At 38.5% G+C, this 25,147-nt stretch overlaps 1 protein-coding gene across 2 annotated transcripts in view; it reads right to left on the bottom strand.

Annotated features, from left to right (window-relative positions):
• The window catches only part of LOC107671785 (genetic suppressor element 1), a 200,751-nt gene extending 177,163 nt beyond the window's left edge, over nucleotides 1–23,588 (bottom strand). Inside the window, exon 1 of one of the 2 annotated variants that reach the window (XM_016464755.1) lies at nucleotides 23,428–23,588. In XM_016464755.1, the coding sequence (XP_016320241.1) occupies nucleotides 23,428–23,548 (121 nt within the window). In that variant the 5' untranslated portion in view covers nucleotides 23,549–23,588. The remainder of the gene's footprint in view (nucleotides 1–23,427) is intronic. The other variant, XM_016464756.1, reaches the window with a different exon arrangement.
• Between the last annotated feature and the right edge of the window lie 1,559 nt (nucleotides 23,589–25,147).

A 25,147-nucleotide genomic window follows, 5' to 3' on the forward strand; every position in this document is an offset into this window, starting at 1 on the left:
CACACACACACATGCACGCGCGCGCGCGCACACACACACACGCACGCAAACACAGAGTCCTAATAGGTACAGCTCATGGGCAGACAACAGAGCTTGTTTGGATAGCTGAGATTGTGCTGTTTCTTTAAGTGAATACAGAGCATTCACAGGTGCTCTAATTCAGAGCTCAAGTCTCATGATGTCTCTCGCAATCTCTCACAATTATGCAAATCAGCTTCTTTGAATATTTGCATTTAGATCTAGGAGTATAATACACTAATTATTCCATCTATACTTTAATTTTACCTGCAGGAAAATCAGACTCAGCAGTAAAAAAGCCTAAATGGAATCTTGTCTGGAAGTGCCTAAAAATTTGTCACCATATTTTTTACAGTGACTTTTGGGAAACCACAGCTCCTGTTTTTTTTTTTTATTATAATTTTAGAATTTTCTTAAACAGAATTAAATTACAAAGTATCTAGACGTATAACTGCAGTGATTGTTATGAGTGTGATTGTTAATATGATGCACACAATTTCGTCTTATCTTACTCATATCATTCTCATGTGACTTGGCCTTCTCATTTTTCACACTGTGTTCACACGTCTGTGCACCTTGATGTCGACTGGAACACAGCTCACTCCATCTCTAAAAAGTGAGTTCACACTCACCATGATAATTCCATATCAAGCCTGTCAGTATTAATATGTTACACATAATATAACACCCCATTACAAAAATAAGGTGAAGAGTCACAAAGCATGTTTTTGTTATTTATTTCCACTGCAAGGGTTATGAATGACATGTCAAGAGAGATGCACAGAAAACAGGTGAGGAGAAAAACTGATGGACTCTCTGCAGTAAATGTCATCTTCTATGACATTGCCAAGCTCACGATAATATTGTCAAATTATCAGTGCAGAGCTGATGGGAGGTCAGAGTAAACCTCCATGAAACATTAACATATCAGCTTTTACAAGAGTTTGTGTGCATTCAATGTTGAATAACGTCCTTTAATATTGAATGCACACGACAACACTGAACATTGTTTGTGGGTGAAACTGAAAGGTTAAGGGATTGGGTTCTGTATTTCACTAGGACTGTTTCAATAAAAAGAGCATTGTGACCTGTGTGTAAGTGATCGTCTCGACTTTACCTCATCAGAGCTGTCTCACCTGTCATAAATCACACACACACACACACACACACACACACACACACACACACACACACACACAGTCAGTATCACTAAGGAAATCAATAGTTTAATCAATAATGAAGTGCTGAGATTAACAGCTTAACTAGGATCAGACATCTGTTGTTAATGGTGGAGATGGCATGTCTAGAGGGTTGTGGAGTAACAAAATACATGAAGGGATTACTTCTTTTAATTTTGATGTTATATGCTGTTAATATTTCATGATAACACATTAATACAATCCTTTAGAGAGCTACAGAAAAATATACTTGGCTTGCCGTCCATGATAGAGGGCTCACCCCTACAAAAATGTTTATTCAAGTGTGCTATTGTATAGTACTTTCAAGCTAAGAATAGAGTATACTTTCAGTCTGTGTTTTATGTACTTACCGGAGATATACTTAAGCTGTAGCATGTAGCCATCTGCATTATATTTAAGGCTTTGACTGCCTTCACTACAGTCACCAGAAATGCACCCTCCTACCTCAATATATACCTACAAGTGTATGTTCCAGCCATCCAACAATACATCCCTTTTCCAAACCGCTTGTTCTATGTAAGGTCACGGGAATGCTGGAGCCTATTCCAATGTCTCAGGCCATATGCAGGGAAACATCCTGGACAGATGGCCAGTCTATATACCACAGCAACTGAACCCCAAGTACAAAAAAAAAAGATGCCATGACCGTCATGACAATCTTAAGAGAATGGAAGGGGTGATAACTCACTGGTGAACATACCAGTGCCTACCAGAGCCTATTTAACTTAATGACTAGGAGGGCATTGGGTGGGAGGGTCTAAATAAGAGTTGGGAGAGATGGGTCAAATGGACACAAATTCATATGGTGTGATTTGTATGAACATGTACAATTTGTATAAAAAAGCAAGTATGAAACCAGAGCAAAAGCAGTTTGTCTGAAAACATACAAATGAGGTACAAATTTATAAGAATCGAAAAATCTAAATTGTTGAATTGTTACGAATTGTCACAAGACTGAATGGGTTTGAATCAGGAATTGGAGCCGCTCGAGTCAGAGTGGGAGGGGGCTGCAGAGTGGAGGTAGAGTTGCACAGATTGAGGACTGTGACTGAAGAGAAGAAAGAGAGACAGAGGTGTGATGAGAGAACGAGCTGCTTGTGCTGTGCATTATCTTTCTCTCCCAGCTGGCCCCCATTAGCCAGGCTGGAGCCACCAGGCCAGATCACGTCACTCCTAATGCAGATGATGCTCTGCAGGGCACCAGCGCTGGGGGAGCCTTACTGACAAATTTTAGTGACAAGGGAAATGTACACACAATACATTAATACACCATCATCCTCAATGCATGTAGAGCAGCACTTGGACAGAGGGCCACAGTTCCAGTCCCTTACAGTGATGCCTGGAGAGATTCATACATATAAACTGTAGAAAGTATATTACTAAGTAGGGCAGAGAGGGCTGTCAGAATAATAACTGCCTGATGTCTAGTAAAGCTAGTTGAAACAAGAGCAGAAGCACTTAATGGAATAAAATAGGATGTAATTCATAAAGTAACTTTACTGTCACACTTCACTTGGAACAAGGGAACGAGGAAACGAGGAGACACAGGAGTTGCTCACAACCAACAGTCTTTAATGAAACACGTAATAACACTCAGGAACTCAGGAAGACATTTACAATACCGGACGCCGAACGAAGAACAAGGAACACTTTAAATACTCATGACATGACGAGGGGCTGACGAGAAACACCTGGGATCAATAAACATAAACGGGGAACTCCTGGAACAAATGATAAGGACAGGAATGGGAAGGACCAAATATGGGCATAGAAACACATGGGGAGCAAAACACACACAAAACACGGAACAGAGTCTGACATTACTGAGGGGGGGTGGGCGTTATGGAGGGCGTTATGGCGCCCAGAGCGGTATCCATTTGGGGCGCCATGGCGGATCAGGCAGACTAGGAAGCCATGGCGGCGCAGGCAGACTAGGAGGCCATGGCGGAGTACAGAGTTCAGGAGGCCATGGTGGAGTAGACAGTTCAGGAGGCCATGGCGGAACAGGGAGCTTGGGGAGCCTGGCCTCGACACTCGGCCCGGCCTCCACGGAAGGACCATGGCGGAGCAGGCAGACTAGGAGGCCAGGGCGGAGCAGGCAGACTAGGAGGCCAGGGCGGAGTAGACCGTTCAGGAGGCCATGGCGGAACAGGGAGCTCGGGGAGCCTGGCCTCGACACTCGGCCCGGCCTCCGCGGAAGGACCCCTCTACCCCCCCAAAAAAAAAATCCTTGGAGAGAATGACAGTTTCAGAGGCCCTCTATAGGCTTAACTCGGGAACTGTGTCCCTCACTGGGCTTGACTTGGGGACTGGAGCCCTCCTTGGGCTGGACTTGGGAACTGGAGCCCTCCTTGGGCTGGACATGGGGACAGGAGCCCTCTCTGTTCTAAACTCTGGGACTGGAGCCCTCCCTGGGCTAAACTCTGGGACTGGAGCCCTCCCTGGGCTAAACTCGGGGACTGGAGCCCTCCCTGGGCTAAACTCGGGGACTGGAGCCCTCTCTGGGCTAAACTCGGGGACTGGAGCCCTCTCTGGAGCGAGCTATGGGGCTGGAGCCGACACTGGAGCGAGCTCTGGGGCTGGAGCCAACAGCCTTTTCCTCCTCAGGTTTCTCCTTTGATTTGAGGTGAGGTAGGCAGTTGCTGTCACTGGAGCGAGCTCTGGGGCTGGAGCCAACAGCCTTTTCCTCCTCAGGTTTCTCCTTTGATTTGAGGTGAGGTAGGCAGTTGCTGTCGGCTGAGGGCTTGACTTCGGTGTGGCTGGCGGGCTTGACAAGGAAACGGCCGGCGGACTTGACTCGGGAATGGCCGGTGGACTTGACTGATGAACGGCCGGCGTTTCTGGGCTGTGGACAGAGACGGTGCTGGGAGGAGATGGGTGGTCGGAACATTTGGCCGGGTATGTGGAGGGTCCTGGCTAGGGGTGAGCTGGCGAGGCACGGTGATTTTCGGGAGGGTCTGGATGATGATCGCTCTGAACCTTTTCTACTTCGAGACTTACTCCATTTAAATAAAGGACATGATTAACCAACTTGATCAGGGGAAAACTGTACATGGGAAGATCGCAGCCGATTACGTCATCATCCAGCCCCAGCTGAAAACAGACACCGAGAGCGGCGTCGAACCAGCTCACCTGGTTGGAGAGCTCTAGGAACTCCTCTACATACCTCTCCAACTCCCGACCACCCTGCCGCAGACACCAAAGCCTGTCTTCAGCCGCAGTCATCTTTTTTAGGTCCGGTATTCTGTCACGCTTCACTTGGAACAAGGGAACAAGGAGACGCGGGAGTTGCTCACAACCAAAAGTCTTTAATGAAACAACACGGAATAACACTCAGGAAGACATTTACAATACCGGACACCGAACTAAGAACAGGGAACACTTTATATACGCATGACATGACGAGGGGATGACGAGAAACACCTGGGATCAATAAACATAAACAGGGAACACCTGGAACAAATTATAAGGACAGGAACGGGAAGGACCAAATATGGGCATAGAAACACATGGGGAGCAAAACACACACAAAACACGGAACAGAGTCTGATATTTACACTTTGAATGTATGTGCATTTTTAAATGGAAGCACATTTCCATAGTAAGCATATTTCTGCTTCAATGTAAAAAAAAAAAAGTGAGATACTCTAAGCATAAAAATATATACAGTAAAAAAAATTATGTTTAGAACCAAAGTTTCTCTCCCCTCATTTTCTATTTAGTAGACAAGTTTGTGAAAAAAAAAGAAAAAAAAGATTGTATTTTACTAGCAGCACAATATATGGATGCTTGTCACAAAAAGAGTGAGGAGTTGACCAATACGTGATGTGCTTACACTCACGCACATACACACACACACACAGCCTATTTCCTAAATTGTTCTAAAAAGTTCTAAAATGTTTGTTTATCTTCCGGTTTACACCTTTTTTCATCCATGCTAGGTTCATGTAAACCAATACAACAATTTGGCAATACATGATTGTATCATTTGTCATGCCAGTAAAGCACGTTTGAGTGTGTGATTGAGTGAGTGTCTTGCCTCCCCTTGTGGACAATAGAATTTACTAAAGTTAAAACATGCTCAACTATATAAACAACATCTGTGTGGTCAAAACATTACATCACTTTCATTCACATACACATTTAACACTCACCTAACACATTTAATATATACACAAAGAAAAGGATCGATGGTCAAAATAACATGAGATAACTTTAATTGCAGGTCTTTTCAGTGGAATAGGTGCTTGTGAATTACTGCACAACTGGGAATATTTGCATGAAAGGAGCAGATACACATGTATGAAAAGATAAAGAGACTACACACATTCTTCTCAAACTGTAGCATACTGTCACTGTCTAAAGAATGGCAGCTACTCTTTTTTTTGTACAGGTATGTCAGAATAAATAGCTGCAAAACTGCTGATGTACCTTGTAACTGTGTAATAAAATATGCTGTTGGCAAGGAAACCAGCATCTCTGACCCACAAAGAGAGTGTAAGTGTATGTAGTGTGCGAAAGCAGATACAGGGCACATGCCAAAAGGATGAGGGAGACATGCTTTTAAAATTCCCAATAGGAATAATACAAGCAAAGCTACTTAACAGAACTCAAAGAGGAGAGAATCATGAACTGGCCAGGTTTTTGTCAGCTGTGTGTCAGCTCTCTGCCTCATAAAGAATATATAAGTACTGGGTCTCAAATAGGGACAAAGACCATGACTAGCCAGAGGATGATGAATTTCCATGACTTCTACAGTTGTATGTGATTATATAAAGATTATTTTTGTTTTAAAACATGTTACTGAGACTGCGTTCACAAATTACAGTTTCTTGTCAGTTAAATATTTTAAAGAGAAGCACACTGTACCTTTTTCAAAAATTAAATCATATATCAACTGGAAGTAAGAATTTTGACAGATTAATACTATCAGTTAAATGGTTTAAAAGGTTTTAAAAGTAATTTTTTTTAAAGTTTGCTGCATTGTTAAAGAAAATATTCTATACATATTTGTTAACTCATGGGGGCGTGTCGATACATGCAAAGTAGTAAAGGCAACACAATGGAAGAAGGCAATATTAGATAAATGGTTATCAGAGAGTGAATCTGAGAGTGGATTATAACCTAGAAAGCGTGCAAAGAACGCTCCCCAAATAATCATTAAAAACCTGTCATTCATCTCAGTTCTTCGCGATCTCACAAAGTTCCGTTATATTCAGTGAAGCTCTACACTACTGCACAATTAATCCCTTATTTACATTGTGTGTACATTTTGTTTGTTCTAATGAGAAGATTTGTGAGCATGCACAACTCAGAAACACGGAACAAAACTCCTGCTTTATGAGCGGTGAGTGGATTCTATCTTAACCACTTCTGATTGGCCATTGCGTTCATGAAATCAACATATATATCTTTGATTGACTACAATGCTCAACGCTGCAGAAACCGGTGTTTTCTGCCGTGGAACAGGCAGCTTCAGACTATGCCCCCACAGCACATCAACATGCTAATTAAAAAAAAATAATAAAAACTACACAAGTTTTGCACTGAGGTAGACCTGCTATTTATTTTTATGCCTGAAGAAAAACATGCGGTTCTTTAAAGCGCATCTAAGGATTCAGTGTGTGTTTTCATTTTGTCATCTTAATTTGTCAATTATTTAAGTGAAAAATATTTAGTGTAGGCCTATTTATATTATTTTATTCTGTTTTTCTTTGTTCTCAGAAGCGCTGCAGGTGTGTTATAATTCAGATATGTGTGATACGTGTTGTTCTGTATCCTGCTGTTAGCACGTTATAATAAACCCGTGAAGAAGAAATATATATAAATTTATTTTTTAATTTTTTTAATTGGTCAGACACTCCTCCATTCTATCATTTATTTTAAAATAAATTAATATTCTAATCTTATCAGTTAACGGTTAATGTTCGGATAACGAGCGGCGGTTGTTGGTTGGTAAAATTAACCAAAATGAGCATCCCTATAGTCATACCCCATCTCTCCCCTTGCTTTCCTGCCTTCACCACACTGTCCTGAAAACAAACCAAAATAAAATAACAAGAATAACAGCTCTCATTGTTTGCTTATTCCTTGACAAAGCAAAGTAGAAATGTGTCTTAACTAAATATCTAAAGTTCACAAAATCACAAGAAAGTAGAAACTGTCCTGACGTCTCTTACTGAAAGATGACTAGATTTTCTTCTAGAACTTCATGAGTTTTACACAGACAGTACTGTAGTGCCCTGGCTCTTAAGACCACAATGTTCTCATTTTAATAAATCACACTCTGTCTGATTAGAGATTTTCTCTGCTCGTTGCAGCATACAGTGTGAGCTCAGCATATCTATAGCACAGTCACAGTGAGGAGGACAGGCTGAAAACACCATGGCACTCTCTGAAGAGATATGACTATAACAGCGAACTCAAGAGAGATGCTGTTGGCTTGCTGAAAGCTGCCTGACACACTAACCAATAAGAAGTTTAATGGGTGATCAGGCTCCATTCCAAAGATTAGTATGTTACAAGACAGCACTGTTAGGCATCAAAGGCATGCTACCAATGTGAAAGTTGTTCTAACAGTAGACAGCACAATTATGTTGCCAAAATTTAATCCAATATTTATGACTGAAATATTTATGTACTGTTTGTGCCCAATGGAACACCGAGTCTTTAGCAACATGCTGATGTCAGACTTTGTGAAATCAACTGTGAGCTTTAATCAAGTGTATCACATGGTTCTTAATGGAAGCTATATGTGTCACAAATCAGTCCACTTTAGTCAGGAAGGTACCTGGGTAGACAGCAAGATGGCTTTCTAGAGCCTATGTGAAGTCAAAACTACACACAAACATCCTCTGACAATGTGTTTTAAAAAGGGTCATAGAGCCTAATAATAATAAGATCCTCACTTACTGAGAACTCCGCCATAAATACAATGCCATACCTATTTCAATCAAGGCTTGTAGTATTCAGTGAAAGTCACAGGCACGTTTATCTCTAAAAATAAAGACAAATGGGGAGACATACAAGACAGAGTAGGTGGATAGAGCCTTCCTTCTGAAGAAAGGCTTATGGTTTAATCTGTCCAGTCAGCAATATGATAACAATGTATGGTTAGACATTTCTCAATTATACACTACTTTATGGCTTAAACTACACTCTCTCTTTGCCAAAACAAATGAATGTTGGCTGCATTGAGAAAACCAAAAAATTATATGGAAATCATGCAAACTTTGATTAACCAATCCATTTCCCCAAATCATTGTGGCTCCTTTGGAAGCACCCCCACTGAGCGATTGATTTCATCTTTGCCTCGCACAACACCTCCTTAAGGTCATATGCCAACTCAAAAGTGAAAGAAAATAAGGCCAGCTGATGTGTTTCCGCTCACATCCAACATCACTGACTGGATTTTGTTACCACAGATGGCAGAGGTCCAATCAACATATGGTCCCTTTAGGAGCCACTGAGCTGCCACAAAGCAAATAGTTCTGCTAACACAGTTTGTATCAAATACAGAAACACAAACATGTTATAGTGTCTGTTAGGGGAATCTAAGCAGTCCTGGAGAAACTAATAACACTGGAGTTTGGCCCAAGCCACTGTCTCCAGCTTAATTCTTCTATCCTCCGGCCACAGCGTATACCACCACACACACACTTAGTTAACTTTATTTTTTTAACTTTGCTCCAGATGAGCTGTGGAAAAAGAAGGCAGTGAGTTGGCATTCCACCAACCACAGCACTGTCAAGAGACTAAAAGAGTACCCACGACTCCAGCTGCATTTTTATCACACACATGCAGAGAAACACACACACATTGCTCTTGACACTTTGTCTCTCTCGCAAGTTCGTCACTGTCACCTAAGCTGCTCTCATATCCTGTCAGAAAAAGAGTAGAGAAACAGGCAGAGTACACATTGTCTTTTCTACATTTGTCGCCTCATCTTTCACACACCCCTTCATTTGTGTGCTTTCTCCATCTTTCACTCTTCCTGAGGAAAGCCCCAGGCGTCGAGTAGCGAGGTTTTTATTTGCACAGTCCAAATACACTGAGGTTGTGCCGAGTCTGGTTCCTGTTACATCACTGATGATCATTTGGGCTTGCATGTGGTATTATACAATGTTTAATCTTATATTTGTTGTGCTTCAAAATGTAAATCAGCCGCTTATGACATTTGGGTTTGTCACATGGGTTGTTGCATTTAGGACAGATGTCTTTAATATTGTCATTAAATTTATTTAGTAATACTGGAGTTATATGAACTCGCATTAGCCAGTTATATTGTAGTAATTTCAATCTTGTGTTAAGAGTTTGTGTCTTAGCATCTCTACAGGCCTCTCTCCAATCATTCATTGAAATTTCCTCATTGAGATCCTTCGTCCATGTTTCTAATCAAGAGCTTACAGACTCCTCCTGAGATCCTTCTAAAAATTATTATATAAAAGTTAAATCAGACCTTTATTATAAAGATTTTTGGCGACTTCCTTTTCCAAACTGGATAAGGGCGGTATACTTCTGGAATGACATAATAAAACCCCTTATTTGCAAATAAATGGTTTATAGGTATGCCAAATTTAATCACTTCTTGAAGGACATTAGTCTTTCTTCCAAATACATATCCTTTATATTTCTAATACCTCTCTCTGCCCATAATTTGAAGCCCACATCCGTTCTCCCCAGAATAAATGTAGGATTTCCCCATACAGGGCAGTAACGAGATAATGAATTTGAATACGAGATACTCAGATATCACTGTGTTTCATGCCACACCCTTACCATGTTTAAAACTACTGGATTCATAACATGTTCCTTCATTTTCCTTAATACTTTGCAATCTGAGTCATATAGATATGTTTCCAGAGATAAGCCTGATTTAATTGCACTTTTTCCTATTCTAACCACTAGGGCTGTGTATCACCAGCAAAGTCACGATACGATACATATCACGATAACGATGCCACGATACAATTTGTATCACGATACAGGACTGCACTGAATTTCACCTCAGGAGAATTTAATAAAACAGCTGTTTATGAAATACTGCATACTATAGGGCCAGTGCTAACTATTGGCAGAGCAGGCAGTTGACCTCTGCATTATGAAGGGCCTCCATAAGTGTACCACAGTACAATATAGGTAATGGCATATATTTCATGTTTACATTGTGCACTCCCCACCAGGTACAATATTCTGATTGTTTGCATCTTGTTTTTAAGCCCGTAAGTAATAATGCACTCATTCTAATAAATTTATATTGTAATGTACTCATACTAATATATTAAAATTATCTTAACATTGCTGGTAGGTTATCATCAATTTCAAATCAACACAATCTCTACATTTAAAAAATAAAAACTAGAAGAGTTCTAAACTAATGCGCTGTCGTCACTGTATCTCACGCAAACACGTCAGTCACTCACACAGATCACGCTGCGCGTGCGCACACAGACACTTTTTAGCGCTGCCCCGCAATTTTATCAATAAAATAGCTTAATCGCTGAAGAGATACATTATCTTTCTCAACAAGGAGCTGGTATCATCATCGTTTCTAAAGCAATTAAATCCACAGCTTCATTGTTAATAGAGAAACACGGCAAAACAGTGGTAATTCTTACTGTACATACACAGCCTCTCTCTCTCTCGCTCTCTCTCTCTCTCTCTCTTTCTCAAATTCAAATTCAAATTCAAATGAGCTTTATTGGCATGACTTGCACAGTATTGCCAAAGCATTGTCCATTACATGAATAAGGAATAAACAATTATATAATACATAAACAAAACAAGAATAGATCTGTAAAATAATTAAGTAAATAAGTACATGTATACTTTCTTTTCCCCCCCACAAACAAGAAACAAGAAAAATATTTAAGACATTGTTTAAAAAAACAATGATCTTGCTTCAGTTTTGTCCACTGGCTGACAGTCTTAGTTTGTGACAGGCTGATACATATCGTGCTGCTCTTGTGATCATTTTGGAATTTTCCTCTAAAATGTGACTTAATTTTTCTCCATTTGGTAATGCCATAAAATTTGGTTTAATTTGTTGGAATATGGGGAAATATGCAGCTCTAATGTTGTGATAGTAATCACAGTGCAGTAAGAAATTTTCCTCTGTTTCCACCTCTTTTTGTGAGCACAGTGAACATAGTCTCTCTTTCTCTCTCTCTCTCTCTCTCTCTCATAAATGATCACTTGATAAATTACACTTTTCTGATAATAGAATATTGAAGTGGAGTTTGCTAAACTTCAAGCTAACCGGTGTTTTCAGAAAGCAAGCGCGTTTATCCACAGTGGAGAGAGAGAGAGAGAGAGAGAGAGAGAGAGAGAGAGAGAGAGAGAGAAAAACAAGTAACACACTTAGCAGATATTTCCATATTGCGCAAGTAGGAAGCTCTGTTTCGGGGATTACTTCTCTTTATATCAGGCAACCCTGGTTGTGTTCCTCTACGGCCAGATTAAACCTTGTAGCCTATATATTATGCTCTATTCATTATTTTTTAGAAACCTTGCACTTTTCTACTCCGTTTTAAACGCTGCTCTTGTATTCAAATTAAGCGCGGTCCACTGCAGCGCACGTGCCACAATATCGATACAGTGACAGCTGTATCGATACACGTATCGTCAAATCTCTGTGACGTTACACCGTCGTGTCGATGTATCGAACACAGCACTACTAACCACGTAGATGGGCCTTTGGAAAGAGAACAAAAAAACATAATACATCTCAATTTAGCTGCCCAATAATACCATTGGAAACTTGAACATTGAAGCCCACCTCTATCATAAGGCATAGGGCTGGGTTAGTGGGTTTTGACACAAATTTCTCGATTCGATTCGATTCGATTCTCATTCACAAGCTTGCGATTCGATTCGATTCAATTCAATATCGATTATTTTGGATATATATCAGGTACAGTACATGCCAAATTTTCTCTGTCTGTGCGTGTGGGTATGTGAGTTTTTTGTGCATTGAGGACATTCTGCAGTCTCAGCCCTTTGTTTGGGTATGCATCTTTTCTGGATTGTGTCAGATTTTGTATAGTCAAAAAAATCAAATAAATGAAAAAATGCTGTTTTTTTCGGACATTCCATTCATTCCTATGGCCGGGTCAAAATGAATGTAATACTTTTGGGTGTAATACTTTTTTTATTACACCCACACAGAATCCTCGAATCGACTCAAATTTTTTGTGTGTGCTCCATGCTCAAGTGTGACAAAATTAAATAAATAAAATCTGCAGTTTTTTCGTAAATTCCATGCTTTTCCAGTGGCGGGTCAAAATGACCCATGAGGGACACTTTTGATACTTTTTTTTATAGCACCCACTTAAACTGCTCGAATTCACTCAAATTTTTTTTCATGTATTCTCGGTTCAAGTGTGACAAATGTAACAAAGTCTCATACCATAAAGATCAACGCTCGATTAAAAAAAAATCTATTATAAACGAGGCATTTGTTGCATCCAGTGGGGACATAATTATGGATTATAATGACTTATACTGTCTTTTTACCCGTTGCATCGCACCGCGTAAACATAAAACCATGTCTGCATTTGTGATAGGAGAAATGACAAACAACAAGCGCTACTCTACACTGCTCAAAACTCGCATTTGAATCATCAGTGGCAAATTCTTTATGAATTAGGGTATGAATAATTTTGAGCACAACTGTATATATATATATACTGTATATAGTATAGCAGTCTGGAGAGTAAACTAAAAAATGTACTTTCTGAAGACATTGGAAGTTTTAAACATGTTAACATTACTTCTAGGATTTTTTTCTTTCTTTTTTCTTTCTTCCTCATTCAACATCATGATAGATGACTTTGAGCTATTTATCCGATATCCTGATATGTCCCCAAATACCTCGATAAGCTGCTGTAGAGCAGGAATAGATGAATCTAGCTTCTTTAAAAACAATATAGCATCATCTGCAAAAAGAGCTATTTTATGTTTGAAACCGGAAATTGTTATACCTTCAATATCTCTATGACTTCTGACTGCGATTGCAAATGGTTCAATGGCTAAATGAAAAAGCAGAGGAGAAAGAGGAGCAGGGCTGGGTGATATGACGATATTATCGTATATCGAAGATGTCTCGTAAGTATCGCGATGTCGATGTCAACAGTCAGGTAACAGACGATTATCGACATTATCGGAAAAAAAAATGGCAAAGGATAAACCTAGTAAGTTGCAAAAAATATTTTACATAGCCCCATAGTCACCAGGTCTTTTTGCATGCAATAAATGAAATAATTTAGGGTTGGGAATCGAAAAGCTATTCCAATATCGGAAATCAGATCAGATGCGTAAGGTCAGGAATCAAATTACTTGTTATAAAATTCAATTTCGATTCTGCTTCTTGATTTCTGTATGCGCATTTGTTGTGATTTCAAAAGATTCAACTGCAAGAAGACGAAATAGAACTCACTTCTGCACTCGCGCGCTGTTTTTTTGTGCTGCGCGCGCACACACACACACAAAGCGCACGCACAAAAGCCGCCTCTTATATACGCGAACACTGGACTGAGCTCTCTTTCTTGCATTCGTACACATTCGAATGGACAAATACACACAGAATTATATCAAAATATCCCATAAATACAATCGGTTATGTCTTAAGTTTACGCAAAGAGCTGAGAAAGAAAACAAGGGTGCATTGGATCCATGCACTGAAAGCAGCCGCTGCCGCCAGTCATTAATGTTAATCAAATAACAAAAGAAAAGAAAATCCCTCACTGATCTTGACTGAATCACTTTTGTAACCTCAGTTTATATTTTATTTGCCTGCTGTTCGGCGCCGACTAGGCCTACTGTAATGGCAACGTGCATCTGTGTATGCGATTATTTTGGACATGCGTTCCAATATAATTTATCCTTATTTAGGGTATAGGCCTATTCTATTTTGATCTGTAGTTTAATAAAAGTTAAACAGAAAAACGACAAAAAGTAGCATTGCATGTGTTTCTGAATATTGATTTAAACAGACTGTATATTGATGAAAAACCACAAACATGACAGGTATAATTAAAACACGCAAATTCCTTCAGCACACATTTCAGTGCAATATTTTTACAGATTTTTTAAACCGTGTATACAATATAATTATGTTTAATTAAGCTGAGATATAGCACTATTAATTCTTAATTCATTTGCAACAAAACTATAAAGTTTTGTTACAAACGGATCTTCATCCTTTTTGTGACAAGCATCCATATATTGTGCTGCTAGTAAAATACATTACCTTCTCAGCTCGCCCCTCAACATGCACACGTTCGGAGTTTCGGCAGCCCAACACTGAATATATTTTGGGCGTTGTATTTTGATTAATAAAATAAAAATTATAAAAATTACAATACAAAAATGAAATTTAAATGACCCTGCTTCTAAATAAATAAGGCAGTTATTTTTATTTCGTTAAAAACGGGCCAAAAGAGACCTTCGAACTAGTAGGCTACCAGAAAGGAACAAATAAATAAATAAACCTTAGCGTTTTTGCTCAGAATTCGTTTTTAATCCCTGCATGATTTTAGTCATAGCCTACATGATAAATATCAAATACGTTATAGTTTGACTACAAGTTTAAAAACAACGATGCAATTGTTATAATTAAGGAGATTAAATTTACCATCATGAAGGTGTCTACACAGGCGATATTGCCAAAAAGAACGAGAAACATCGGAAAATAGGCATATTTTATTCAAGACGTTATTATATGACATCAACATGCATTTATCATTCTTACAATCACCGCCAGAATGTCCAACTTCACCATGATGAACTTAAAATTGGGTTCTATTATTTTTCCTCAACAGTTCTCCTCACAAAACGAAATTCATTTCAAACACAAATTTGATAAGAACAAAGTGGACATTATTAGCAACACCAAAATAACAGCAAAGCTAATGTTTTCTGTTAGTTTAAGCACAAACTAAGAAAAGTAAAACCAAAAATTGTGGCAATAGTTAAGACCAAACTGAACATGGTGTGTGTTTATGGTGCATGTCGGCAATGTTGTCTCGGCAGGGGCGGGGCGTGGTGGAAGTGACGCTAATATCGGATATCGTGATATTTTTAAAGGCGATTATCGATAAGATATTTTTGACATATCACCCAGCCCTAAAGAGGAGAGCCATATCCTCTAGAAACATTAAATGGCTTTGACACTATACCAGGGGTGGCGAACTCCGGTCCTGGAGAGCCGCAGCCCTGCAGAGTTCAGCTCCAACCCTAATTAAAACTCACCTGCCTGTAGCTTTCTAGTAACCCTTCAGGCCTTGACTAGCTTGTTCAGGTGTGTTTGATTAGGGTTGAAGCAAAACTCTGCAGGGCTGCGGCTCTCCAGGACCGATGTTCGCCACCCCTGCACTATACTATTAGTTAGGACATCTGCTATGGGATTTTTATGTCACAATTTGAGCCCAAAACATATCAACATATCAAACAAAAAATCCCATTCGATTCTGTCAAATGCTTTATCTGCATCTAGTGACAGCAAGGCAGTGTGTCTCTTCTTCCCTTCTGGTCATGCAAAATATCAAGTACCCTTCTAACGTTGTGGCATCCTTGTCTATGCAACATAAAACCATTTTGATCATTCCCTATCAAGTATGGTAATACATTTTCTAATCTTCTTGCTAAAATTTTACTCAAGATTTTTTTATCCGAATTCAGTAGACTTATAGGGCACATATTTTCACATTTATTATTAGGTTTTCCTGGTTTAGGCTGCAAAATTATTATAGCTTCACTCATACTGTAGATACATGTAGCATATTCTTCTCAAAAGCTTCCAATAACATATCCAAAATAGGTCTTATTAATTTATCTTTAAATTTCTTATATAAATCTATGGGGATGCCATGTGGTCCTGCTGCCTTTCCTGTTTTCATCAGCTCTATAGCATCTACTACTTCTTGCAAAGTTTTTTTTTTTGTTGTTCCTCCGATGTACACGGTAATTCTAAATCATCTAAGATTTTAATTTTTAATTTTTATTTTTTGTACTTCAGAGCCTGGTGTACATTCTGAGCTATGTAATTTCACATAATAAGATCTGAATGATTTGTTAATTTGCTGTGGGTCAACTATAGTGCTGCCATTCATATTTTCAATATAAGCAATAGCCTTCTCAGCTTGTCTGGTTTTTATCCGCCATGCAACCTCCCGCTTTCTCTCCTTGATCATGAAAGGTCTGTTTCAATTTTACTAGTTTTGTAGCCATTTTATTCACTGACAATGTATAATACTTAGATCGAAGCAGCAAAAGTTGCTTATGCTTATCTGCACACACCAAATCCTTCTGATAAATCTCATTTTCCAGCTTCTTAACCTTACTCTCCAAAGTTTCCAACTCGTGTTGAGCTTTTTTTACTATTTGAACTACAAAAACTGAAAATTTGTCCCCGTAAAAAAAGCTTTAAATGCCTCCCAATGAACCCCAGCTGAGCTTTTGGATAAATTTGGATACATTTTTGTTTCAAAAGTCAGTAAATGATTCATCACCCAGCCATCGGGTTGAAACCACCATCTTGGAGGGTCAATACACGAGTACTGTCAACAACTGTGTAGAAAGTTCCATTTCTGGATCTAGTGAGCAGTTCATATCACCTGCTATAATATTTTGACCTAGAAATGAAGCAGCCAATACAAATATATTACTATAAAACCTGAGACTGTCTTTGTTAGGACCATATATATTCACTAAATGTATTCTCTCTGTCAACAGCACACCCCTTAATTACATATCACCTGTTAATCTTTTTTTAATTTACCCAAATCTCTGCAGTTCCATGATAGAAAATTAATTCTACCTATTTGTGACATTTCTTTATTGTTAAATCAAATATTGCCTTAAAGCACTCATGGTTGTCAAGTAGCAGGAAGCCAACCAAAAAATGTACACATAATATTACATGCAATAGCCATATTTTTACAGATAACTCCTGTACCGTAATAACCCCACCCTCGATTCACTTCTAGTACGGTACTTACCCATACACACTATTATACAAACCTATAAATCTCTCCAATTTTTTCTTCGTGCTACCTCCTTTACTTCTTTATACCCACATAGAACTATACTCATAACCAAATTAAAATTTCACCCTCCTAATGCCACTCCACCAAAACAGAATAAAAACAATCTTGTCCCCATAACATATAGAACAACTATAACAGTGCTCTCATAACTTAGAAAGAGGAAGAAGAAAAACAAAACAAACAAAAAAAGCACAGTTTCTTTATACATTTGCATGTAGAGCGATTCAATGTTCATTTACCTTAGAGAGAACAAGAGAAAAAATAAATAAAAGGGGGAAGAAACCATATGTGACCCTGGACCACAAAACCAGTCATAAGGGTACATTTTTTGAAATTGAGATTTATACATCATCTGAAAGCTGAATAAATAAGCTTTCCATTGATGTATGGTTTGTTAGGATAGGACAATATTTGGCCGAAATACAACTATTTGAAAAATCTGGAATCTGAGGGTGCAATCAAAATACTGAGAAAAATCACCTTTAAAGTTGTCCAAATGAAGTTCTTAGCAATGCATATTACTAATCAAAAATTAAGTTTTGATATATTTACGGTAAGAAATTTACAAAATATCTTCATGGAACATGATCTTTACTTAATATCCTAATGATTTTTGGCAATAAAAGAAAAATCGATAATTTTGACCCATACAATGTTTTTTTGGCTATTGCTAAAAATATACTCAAGCGACTTAAGACTGGTTTTGTGGTCCAGGGTCACATATACAATCTTTGTACCATATCAAACTATTCACAAACGAAAATAGTTACACTTATTCAGTCTATATTGAAAACAAACCTTTATATTTTCTTGTAGCTTTGTAGTTCACAGACTTTAACCATTTAAGATACCACAGCGCCCCATTCTGTTCATCAAAACTATCCATCGGCCCAAAAGGTCTTCAACTCTTCATGTCTTGTCCACTTTTTTTTTGTCCGTTTTCTAAGTAAATACCAACTACCAATTAACATATTATGGATTTCTTGGGTGCCTAATCAGTGTAAAATAAATCGAATGAATAAACAGCTTAATAAAAATAAACATACAGTCCAAGATACGTTCAGTCCTTGAGAGATCTCGCTACCTACAGTTTAAATTCCACAAATTACTTGCCATCTGTGTGTTACATGTACTTTTCCACCTCTTCTAGACTGTTCAGTGTCATGGTACAGTCTCCATGCGTGAGAAGCAGTCGAGCTGGAAAGATGATCCTGTGCGTATTAATTCCCTTGTCACGTAGCTTTTGACGAACTACATCGTAGCTTCTCTGCTTTCTGTGGACCTCAGCAGATAGATCAGGTGAAAAAACGGAGGTTGTGATCTTTATACTTGATGGTTCCCTTTGCCCTAGCAGCCCTCAATATCTGCTCTTTCTGCTTGAAGTTAATGAACCTTATTATGAGTGTTCTCGGTGACGCTTTACCATCTCGCATATTGTGGCCTTGACTAGAACTGGGTATCCGATGTGCTCTCTCTATCTCCAAAATCTCTGGCAGCCACTTTTCCAAAAATATATATGTGTGTGGTATATATAATGTTCTCTCTGGTCCACTTATAATGTTAGCTAGATTTTTTTCAAAAACATCAATTTAGAAGTAATAGGCTGTTTTTTTATCCTATTTTTGGCACTCTCTTTGAAACAGTCCATATTGATGTGTGTGCCGCATTCAAGACTATAAATGCCCACTTCTATGGTAACAGTTTTGCACACTGAAATAATAATAGATTGATGCTGCTGTGATATACTCTGAAAACAAAGTGTGTTTGTTAGTGCATTTTGGTTAAAAATGCATTAATACGCAGTACATAGAATGATCTGTAACAGACAAATCAATGGTGACACGTGGTAAAAACATTTTTACACCTTTGTGTTGCAGATCTACTATAGTTGCAATGCAGCATCTTTTTTTCACTCTCTGAAAAGCCTGCATCGAACTGTCTTGATTTAATGAGTCAACAGTAAAATGAAGTAAACAAATGAACAGCGTCTCACTGACATGGTCTGGAACATTCTTTCCTAATGTTACACCATGTCTACACCGGACGCCAGGGGAACACTCACATCCTGTGTAGACACGTTGTTAAGATCAAAGAAAATGCAAAATGCTAAGTTTTTCCACATCTTGGCACTGCACATCTTTTTATTCTCTGAGGCATCACTATTGTTTTGTTGCTTGACTAATCCTGTGTTTGCCTCTCTCTTATATTTACTCACCTCCTACTACATGTGTGAATGATGTAGAAGTAGGCATTGCAGAGGCGGTCTTTCATCACGCTATTACATCATACTGAGACAAAATACAAGCTTTGCAGCTTGGTTTCTATAAAAGCTGAGTTCTGAAGCTTACAGGGTGTTTTTTTAGTACAATGACCCCTAGTATTTTAATTTCAATTCATGACCCCTTTAGAGATTAAGATTAGATCAGTATGAAGATTAAGATCAGTATGAAACTCTTTATGAATTTAAATACATTTACAAGGAAAGAAGAAACTGTTGCTGCCATGAAAGTTGCTCGGGAGCCGAGCAGGTTAGCCATGTAAATTGCCATGGAGATGAACACTAATCTACATTCTTGAGCCCGAAAAGTTCAAACTAAACTAAATCTTACCTGGGTAGCCACTAAAACTAGATTCATGCAACAGGCCACTGTACATATATATAGTGTATATACATATATATATTTTTGTTTTGCTGTGCTGAAATTTCACATATTGAAGCTCTAAACTAAAGCACCTCTCAGTAACCACTTGATCGAGTTTGTGTTGTTTCTGAGTGGGTTCTTCCATTTCAGCGGCCACAAATAAACATTAAAAAGAATTTAACACCCACTCTCATACTGACTGAGGATTATGATGGCAATGAACAATAAACAATGACTAAAACACAAACACACATACTTAACCATAACAGAAAACTTTCCACGTTTCCTAAAAAAATAGCAAATTTGTCCCCACAATATGGTTACAATATCCACAGAGAAGCACTTGAACAAGTTGAATTTGAAATGGCTGCTTTAGTTGCCTGCTGTTTATCTGCCAGATTGTTGCCTCTTATAGAATGACAACTAATTAAATACAATAGCAAATAACATGTCAAACATACTGTATGTATTTGTATTTTCATAAGAACCATGTAAAGATCTAGAAAACTGTAAAAGAAATTTGGCAGGTAGAATCTTACCATAGGCTGTGTTTACACTTGGCATTAACATGCGACCTGTATCCGGATGTTGTCCACACACAAATTGAAAAGACAAGTGTAAACGCGCTTCTGATCGGAATGTTATCCGATCAGCATATCCTGGTCCAGCGGTAGTCGAGGACACATTGTGGTCGGATCTCAGTGTAATGTAAACACAATCTAGCCATCGTGTCTGCATTCGCAGGTCGACGTCACAGAAAACCCCGCCCCCTCTCTCCTGAATTGTCAGAAGACTTATTTAAATATTGTGCGGGAAAGAGAGATCCGATCGGTTATCCAGATAGAGAAGTCACTTGATGTTGCTAAGTGTAAATGTGCCGTGTCCTGATTGACTGATGATCTGATCTGCTTGATCGGATTACAGTGATCACATGGAAATGCATCCATAGAGATGGCACTTCCTGTCCATCATGTGTCTCTCCTTCAGGATGTTTCTACTTGCAGGCCTGTTTAACACTTGTAGATACCTAGATTGTCTTATTTCTCTTCACTGGACTTATCCAAAAAAAGCAGCAATGTTATGTCCTATATGTTGTTTAGGTCACTATGATATAGTTTGCTTAGAAAACACCTTCAATCTGTGGTCAAAGCCAGTATAATAATTTTTGACACAATCGGACAGTTTGTGTGTGTGCTGATTCACAGGACTGTGGTCAAACACAACTTAGGTAGACACACACTCATTCTTCCCCCTCCCTCTCTCTACTTCCTGTGCGAAACTGGCCTCCTCATCTCCTCCTGCAGTGTGCTCCTCTATACTGTCAAAGTGCTGCATGAGCTACAAATCACATGATTTGTTCCAGAGCCTTTATTCCAGACATCAAACTCCTAAAACCCACAGTCCAATCTTTCTGGACCCCTCTGCCTCGGTCATGTTTATGTGTAGTACATGTCATCAGAATACAGGATTTGACCAGTCATTTGCTTTCTGTTTAGACACACACATTTATAGCAGTGTAACCACACATTTCCGGATGTTTAAACTTGATCAAATGAGACTCTCTACAAAAAGCGAGTTTGCTTGCAATCTCTCTTTGGTGGAGTAATGGCGTCATGATCTAAAAATAACGTGTTACTGATCAATCGATTCACTTACACTGAAAGGAAAATAGCAAGCACACATTTTGCATCTAACATACACTCTGAGAATACATCTGTCTATTTAAAACTGGAGACATTTAATTAGATTTAGAAAAAAAATGCTAAATGAAGAACAAATGTTAAAGGTTCTACATTATTTTTTACATTTATTACATTTATTATTGCTTAAATTCAATTCAATGTTTTAAATTGTTATGCTGATAACATCTAATGTGTAATAAAAAAAAAATGATTAAAATGTGACACGTCATATTATATTTTTTGTTTATGAAATATTGCAATATTTATTATTAAATGATTTATCTGTGCACATCGTTACTTTTTTAAAATTCATGTGCCCTCATAATCTTTAAACAAAATGATTGTTTTTCCGCAGATTTATTTTTTCTTACAGTGTGAGTGTTCAGAGAAACAGGTCAACACTTGAACGGTTAGACTGGGACATAAGAAACACATCTCAGCTGCACACATATGCATGGACCTCTCAGGCTGTTTGAACAGAAGCTGTTAAAATGTGTGGTTTAAATAATACATGAATGCTCTTCATGACATTTTAAGGGTAGACGAGGGTAGAAATGCTTCAGGGGAGTGGGTGGCACAATTTTCTGCTGACCCGGCGAGGGCAGAACCTCACCCAACTAAATTCCTGAGATGTGTCAGCCCCAATACTCTAAAATAAGACAATGGCAAGAAGAGCTGCAGGCTAATGCAAAACAATAGAGAGAGACAGTTAGAGAAAGAGACAGGTTATGTGTGACTGTAATGAGAAGAGACGAGAGAACTTTCCACATAAACACATTTGATAAGCTCATCTTTGCTCTGGTTAACCCTCAGGACACTTAACCATCAGAGTCAGAGTGTGCACAAATATATCAAAAAGAAGCAAAATACAAATGCTTGAACATTTTGTTTTACAAATGTTTTTTTTTCCCCATCAAATATTTGTCATGTTCTGATTTTGCAATAATTTAGAAGGAATAATAGCAATATCACTCTCTTTTCAAACCCATTACCCCAGGGGTGTCCAGTCCTGTTCCTCAAGAACCCAGATACTGATCTGGTCTTTGATCTATATGATCTACTTTGATCCATGTACTGTATAGCTACTGTTGTACAAGATTATTACAGTTTCTCCAAACATTAGTTCATTCACACTCCCATAATTCACAGGAAGTACCACACCTAACTAAAAATGAGGCTCTTCTCCATTTCTATCCATTTTAAAGTCTTCTGTACAGTTCCAATTGCCAGCCATTATAGTACTACACTGTTAATTTTGTCACATTGATAAATTATATGCTTAATTATTACACGCATTTCACATTTATCCAGTCATGGGCTGTTTTACCAAACTCACAATTTTATTTTTTTACAGCGTTTTATTTTTTCAGCCTCAATTACCTGGCCAGACCATTTGCCTACATCTTGAGTTGCATTGTTAACATCACACTAATGCTTGCTCGAGCCTTGATTGTGACAAATAATCTGTTTATGTCCAACACTCAAAACACTTCATACTACCAGTTGTAGCATAAACCATGAAAACTGTTTGTTAATCTTATTCATCAGGAAGACTAACACTGCTTTACTCATCCTCAATGCTAAGGTTGTTTTCAAAACCAATTTGTTTCCCCACTGCCAGCAACACATCCTCCAATTAAACACCCAACGAGCTTTGGCACACACTTGACTATGACAGAGTCAAAGAGATGGCAAGAAATAAGTATAAGCAGACAACAGAAAAATTATCTTTCTTCACCAACACAGCATCCAACACATCTATACCTTGCAAGAAGGGAAATGAATCATTAAAATGAGAGAAAGGAAGAGGAAAGACAAATTTGGACTCAAGAATACTCACTGGGCACTGAGATATCTGCCTTTTCCACTTTGAGGCTGCACAGGGGTGAGGTGCCAGAGGTCATTCTGGTTTCAAATGATGTAGTGTGGTCTTGCTCTGACACTTCTGCCATAGTGACCATTGGTGGTCTGGCCTCTGCATCCTTACTGCTGCTGGCTGACTCCTCCACCATCAATCCCTGCAATGAACATTTTAAATGAATGCTTGAAATCTTCAAAGAAACAACACAGTTTTGTACACTTTTGTAACACTTATAATATTAATCAAGGTTTCTTGCTCACAGACTTTAGTTTTTCATGACAAATTTCAACCATATTTCTGACCCTTAGGATTATACAGGTTGAGTTGTCCCCCCTTTTTGGTGGCTATGGTAAAATGGGTCATTAAATGGAAAATAAAAATGTCCTTCATATTTACACATACAAGAGGTTTCTCCACAATAAAAAACATACTACAAGTTCCATTTCTCAAAACTGACTCTCCAGTTAAAAATATGAGTTTTTGATTTCCACCCTTCTAAAATGCCAAGATTTGAACCCACCTCATTTGTGACGTCACAAGACTATGGGCAAATGACGTCTGTTATGATTGCTCTTCACAAGTGCCAAAGGAGTTTTGTTGATCGCTTACAATCACTTACCAACTACCCAAACCAACTACCAAATGTAGACCAGTAATCCATCCCACAAAGAATCTGTGGCTGTACAACTCTGCAGAAATCTTAGGTTACATTACATATCACCTGGCCCTTGCATGCTCATTTATAAAATTATTTTGGCTAATTTGATGATTTTAGCTACCAACAAGATTCAAATGCCCTCAGTTCAATTTAACACATTCTACCATGGTAGAGTTAATATCCGATTTTTCACAATATTTAATAAAACTTTTTAAATTTAATAATACAGATTCTATTTGTGCCAGCGCATAAGTAAAGATCAATGCTGTGATGAAGAAAGTGTGCTCAAATTGTGTAAGACTGCTATATAAACTCTCAAACAGTGTGTTGATAGCCATGATGAAACGTCTCCTCAGCAAGCAGAGTGCTGACTACACACTGCCAGAGCTAATAGGCCCTGTCAGCTGCACCACTGTTTTTAGCAGCTGTCTTTACTTTGATTTCTGGGGAACGATGAAAGTCTTATCTTTCATGTGACATTGCCCAGATATGAGACAGACTGCTCATAGATCCATCAGATGAACAAGAGAGACAGAGGAAAAGGAGATTTTGAACAGCACGTGAGCACTGATGAGATGCTGTCTGACCAGAAAAGGAAGGTGAGATGATGAACGTGAGGAAACAGGGGATCCCAGAGGAAAAAAATATTGCTCACTGGTTGCTCTTCCTAAGCTCAGGAGACTTAACGAATGACGAGGTATCATATCTATCACAAGTACAGTATGGAGTACCACAAGTCTCAGTACTTGGACCATTGCTTTTCATGCTTTACATGTTACCCTTGGGAGATATCATCAAGAAACATGGTGTTAGCTTTCACTGTTATGATGATGATACTCAGCTCTATATTTATTCGCGGCCAGATGAAACATACCAATTAGCAAAACTAACGGAATGCATAGTTTATATAAAAAAACTGGATGACTAGTAATTTCCTACTGCTAAATTTTGAAAAAAATATTGGACCAAAAACCTCCGCATGTAATAACCTAGAACACTGTCTAACACTTGATGGCTGCTCTGTTAATTCTTCGTCATAAG

This window comes from Sinocyclocheilus anshuiensis, unplaced genomic scaffold (genome assembly GCF_001515605.1).
Source record: "Sinocyclocheilus anshuiensis isolate Anshui unplaced genomic scaffold, SAMN03320099.WGS_v1.1 scaffold120, whole genome shotgun sequence".
NCBI lineage: Eukaryota > Metazoa > Chordata > Actinopteri > Cypriniformes > Cyprinidae > Sinocyclocheilus > Sinocyclocheilus anshuiensis.